Here is a 4897-nt window from a genome sequence, read left to right as displayed (position 1 = left end):
AAAGAGAAAACCTTAGAGTAGCCAATGATGTGCTTTGGGTAAATCACATGACATGCAGTGTTTTTCTGTGGCGTGATTTCCGACAGACTGCCGTTTATTGAGTAGTTCCTAAATGCAAATGTAAACGTCAATAAAAACAAAGGATCAAATTATGTCAGATCCACAAAACAATCTGAAACATCACCTCCAGTAAGTTATGATGACATATTCACAACTCAATTTTTTTTTAATTAAATAAGTTTTTTGTAAATTGACTAAATGTTTGCAACGGCACAGCGATCAAATGATGTTGAAAATCCTGTAGTGTGAACTAGGCGTTAGTATACTTTGGAACCAATTCTCCTTTGACATCATGCTGACTGCTTTCTTTGGATATCATCACTTCTTTGCTATTGAAGAAAGTAAGTGGAGTGTGTAGCTGAATTTACTTGAAATTGGAAGTTCCATTTTGTACTGTTACCATCTTTATCTCTCTCTCTCTCAATTCAATTCAATAATTCAATAATTGCTTTATTGGCATGACAATTGTTACAAATGTATTGCCAAACCAGTTATAAAATTTACATAAAAAGTAACATACATATATAATAAAAAAATAAAACAGTACACACAGTAAATAGTAGTAGCGGCAAAAAAAGGGATGATATTTATATATAATAATTAAATAAAATATCAACCATACATCATATTATTCAATATATCACATTATTATTCAATATATTATATTATTATTCAACATTAATTATTCATACAAATCAAATACAAAAATAGATCTGAATAAACTGTACATTTTTAGCATAAAACAGTAATAAAAACAATAACTCTCTCTCTTCAAGTTTAAGTTTAAGTTCAAGTTGCTTTATTGGCATGACATTCAGTACAGTATTGCCAAAGCACTTCAAAAATGAACTATAATTAAAGCATTGAAAAAATACTAATAATACAGATAAGATATAATGACAAAAAAACAATACATTTGATCAATATTACAATAATAATAAAAAGTTGAAATTATTTAAATAAGATACATAAATTTACATTAACCATTTCTTATGGTGTGTAGGGTGTATACATATTTTGCAGCTAGTCTAGATGTCAATTCGTCCTCTCCGAGAAGATGGTAAAGTTTTTCTGAGTCATTTAAATTAAATTGATCAATGTTTGAAATTGGGGGGAAAATATTTCTCTAGTCGTGGTGTATTTGGGGCAAAACAAAAGGAAGTGTGTCTCATCCTCTATTTTAGGGGTTCTCAACTGGTGTGGCCATGAGACCCACATTTTCACATGGTCATCAAGCCGCGACCCAAATTTTTAGGAACTATAATATATTTTAGGAATTATAATTCATTTGTATTTATTTGTTAACATACACAAGTAGTGACAGAAAAATTATGAGAAAATCACCAATACCTACAAATGAACAATATTTTACTGCTGTCATTTAACAAAATGTATCAAATTATAGAAATATTACAGAGTAAAAACGACAAGTAAACAGTGCTTAGGGTGAGGAAAGGTTCAGTTACCATTAACTAAACTGAACTGTTAATAAAACATTAACAATGATCTGGTTGAACTGAAAAGAAACCAGCAAATTGAAGTAAAATTATTAAATAAATCATAACCATTTTATAATAATCACCAGTTATTGGCTCTTCTGCTTTTCTGTGGGCTTTCTTGGCCTTTGCTACACGATGAGCACAGTAAGATGAACTTGTACTTGTTTTGAACATGAAGATGTTCGGCACTTTTGTGATGCCCTCAGCTATTGGAGTCATCTTAGAAATTAGTCCACAGGTTTTTCCTTGCAACTGGGATGTTTGGTTTCTTAATTTCGAAGGTTTCATGCTGTCTTGTGAAAGCACCTCACTACATATGACACACTGAGGTTTAAAGCCTTTCTTGTCGTCAATATAAGTAAATCCACACTTTACATATTCAGGGTCGTACTTGCGCTGGAATTTCACATGTCGAACGGTACAGTTGTCGCACGCGCATTTCAAAATAAAAGCTAAATATGTTAAATATTAAACTTCTGTTGTTTTTTTGACCACACACTCCGCGACCCACTGAAAATGTTAAAGTGGGTCGCGACCCACCAGTTGAGAAACACTGCTCTATTTGGTTTGTGTCACACTGTTTACATATTCTCTGTTCTTTAGGAGTCCAGGATTTTTTATGTCTGCCTTTTTCTATTTCTAAGTCATGATCACAGAGGCGATATTTTGAAACAATGTGCTTTTCTTTTAATTCTCTCTCTCTCTCTCTCTTTCTGTCTGTCTGTCTGTCTGCAGTTGTTGCAGTATAATCCAGTGGAGCGGCTTGGCGCTGGAGTAGCTGGTGTGGAGGATATCAAGTCTCATCCGTTTTTTTCTCCTGTCAACTGGACTAATTAATTTATCAGATCATTTACTGGAACGAGATGAAAGATTGAAATGTGTCTCTATGTAACACATGCAATGCTGCAAAACACAAGCTTATTCCACATAACTTTGCCAATAGATGATCAAAGTTTAAAGTGCATTGTTTTAAAATGCACCTTTTTTTTAAAAAATCGGACTAATTTACAACATGTCACTATTGGTTTCATTTATAGTGTGATTACAAGAAGCCGCTAGCATCACACAGACATCTTTAGCGTGCCAGAAGGTTCAATCCTAGTCATTTCTTTTGGAAAAATCCTCATCAAACTCTACATACTGTGCACTAATCCATCATGTTATTTATTAAAACACTCTTATTGTCTGTTGGATGATATTGGTTCATTCATTTGATGTGTTTCTTTCTCAAGGTGATTCTCACTCTTGAAGGCTGCATTTGTAAAATTAATATAATAAACATATATTAAGAGGTGCTGGCAGATTAACTTCGTTTGTGAATTATTTTAAAAGATGTGGGGCTGACAAGAGTTCAAGTGCAATTTGTTGAACAATGGGAATACATATGACTGTGTGATTTAAAGTATGATTCAAGAGTTCACACTTAGCTGATGATTGATTATAAGCAAGTTTGGCATGCTGTCCCGGGAGAGAGCCCTGAGCTCGAAGGTTCTTGAGCCCTGGGCTCCCTCCCGTTTGGAGGAAGAGAGGGGAGCCTCGAGCTCAGGTAGATCTCGACAACTCCCCTTTTTTATAATAGCTAAAGATTAAGATTGAAGGCTATTAAAAGATATGCTGCATTAGATTACCTGTATTGAAATTTAGATTTAACGATTAACTTGTTGTACATGTTTTTGGAATGTGGGAGGAAACCGGAGAACCCAGGGAAAACCCACGCAAGCAAGGGAAGAACATGCAAACTACACACAGAAACGACCACCGGCCTGTTAAGGAACTAGAACCGGTGAAGAAGTTCTTGCTGTGAGGCGACAGTGCTAGTCACTGAGCCACCGTGCTGCCCTATGGAGGGAAAGGTGAAAAGGTAGGGGTGGAAGGGGGGATTCTTCAAATCGAAGATGACTGTAGTGAGAAAACCCTGGCTCTTTATAGTGGTTAGGAATGGCCTGATTGGTGGATCATGCATGCTAATGCAGAACCAGCCGTGTTCAATCATAATCACGTGCTCCTCTCGAAATTAGTTTATGAATAAACTTCACTTAAAAATCTACTTTTCAAGCTGTTTGGACAGACGCGTGTGTATATATAGAGTATAGACCGACATATTGGGGTGATATAAACACACCCAGTCCTTTTTTTTTTTTTTCAATTTAACAACATTAAAACAGTGGACCAATTGGAGCGGTTTTCAGACTGACCGCAACATGACGTAGGAGTGATTGACAGCTGTTGCATTAACATGTCCCGGTAGTCACGTGTATAAGCATGTCAACAAGACCAGACGTGCGCAAAGCAACTGGGAATATCATCAATCGTCATCAGATGTGATCAAGAGTGAGCTTACAAGTTTATTCATTCATTTTCTTGTCAGCTTAGTCCCTTTATTAATCTGGGGTCGCCACAGCGGAATGAACCGCCAACTTATCCAGCAAGTTTTTGCGCAGTGGATTACCTTCCAGCCGCAACCCATCTCTGAGAAACATCCACACACACATTTATACACTATGGACAATTTAGCTTACCCAATTCACCTGTACCGCATGTCTTTGGACTGTGGGGGAAACCGGAGCACCCGGCGAAAACCCATGCGAAGGCAGGGAGAACATGCAAACTCCACACAGAAACGCCAACTGAGCCGAGGTTCGAACCAGCGACCTTGCTGTGAGGCGACAGCACTACCTACTGCGCCACTGCCTCGCACTTTTATATTTATGTTTATGTTTCACATAATGATGGGCAGGATAGAATTTATTAATTTGTTTTGAAAAGAAATCTCTTTCTTTATTTAATAGACAATAACTATGAGGAACTTACTTCCATACCTCTTTCCAACAAATGTTACCCAGTGCATTATCATGCAGCCACACCTGGTAGACTAGTAATATCCGGCTGAATTAATTAACGCCCTGCTGACGTTTAAGCTGGACATAGCTGGTTTTGGCTGGGCTTCCAGCCTGGCTGGACTGGTCAAGCTGGTTTAAGCTGGTCATCTCTCACTCTGACTAGCTAAAACCAGGCTGGAAGTGGCCAAAGCCCCTCTAAAACCAGGCTGGTCGACCAGCTAAAACCAGCCAACCATCCTAGGCTGGTTTATGCTAGACTTTTTAGCAGGGCGGATTATCCTACCATTATTTTTACAGGGAGAAGCAAAACATCTATCAAAGAAAATAATCAACCAAATTAAGAGAAATTGTAACAAAGTAGGAAAGACAAATTAAAGGGTAAACGTAAATGACGTGTGAACTATATGCTGGCCAAAATGTAGTCTACATAGGGCATGTCATATAGGATTGAGACGCAACCGGAGACTACTTACGTCATGTGCTTTATTTCCTAGAAAC

At 37.1% G+C, this 4897-nt stretch overlaps 1 protein-coding gene across 1 annotated transcript in view; it reads left to right on the top strand.

Annotated features, from left to right (window-relative positions):
* rps6kc1 (ribosomal protein S6 kinase polypeptide 1) overlaps positions 1-2866 on the top strand; it is a 41718-nt gene extending 38852 nt beyond the window's left edge. Inside the window, 1 exon segment of the mRNA NM_001365551.1 lies at positions 2295-2866. Within this exon segment, the coding sequence (NP_001352480.1) occupies positions 2295-2396 (102 nt within the window). The 3' untranslated portion in view covers positions 2397-2866.
* Positions 2867-4897: the final 2031 nt, after the last annotated feature.

This window comes from Danio rerio, chromosome 20, assembly GCF_049306965.1.
Source record: "Danio rerio strain Tuebingen ecotype United States chromosome 20, GRCz12tu, whole genome shotgun sequence".
Classification (NCBI taxonomy): Eukaryota; Metazoa; Chordata; class Actinopteri; order Cypriniformes; family Danionidae; genus Danio; species Danio rerio.
The sequence above is the reverse complement of the archived record's forward strand: the minus strand, read 5'-3'. Positions and strand labels throughout refer to the sequence as shown.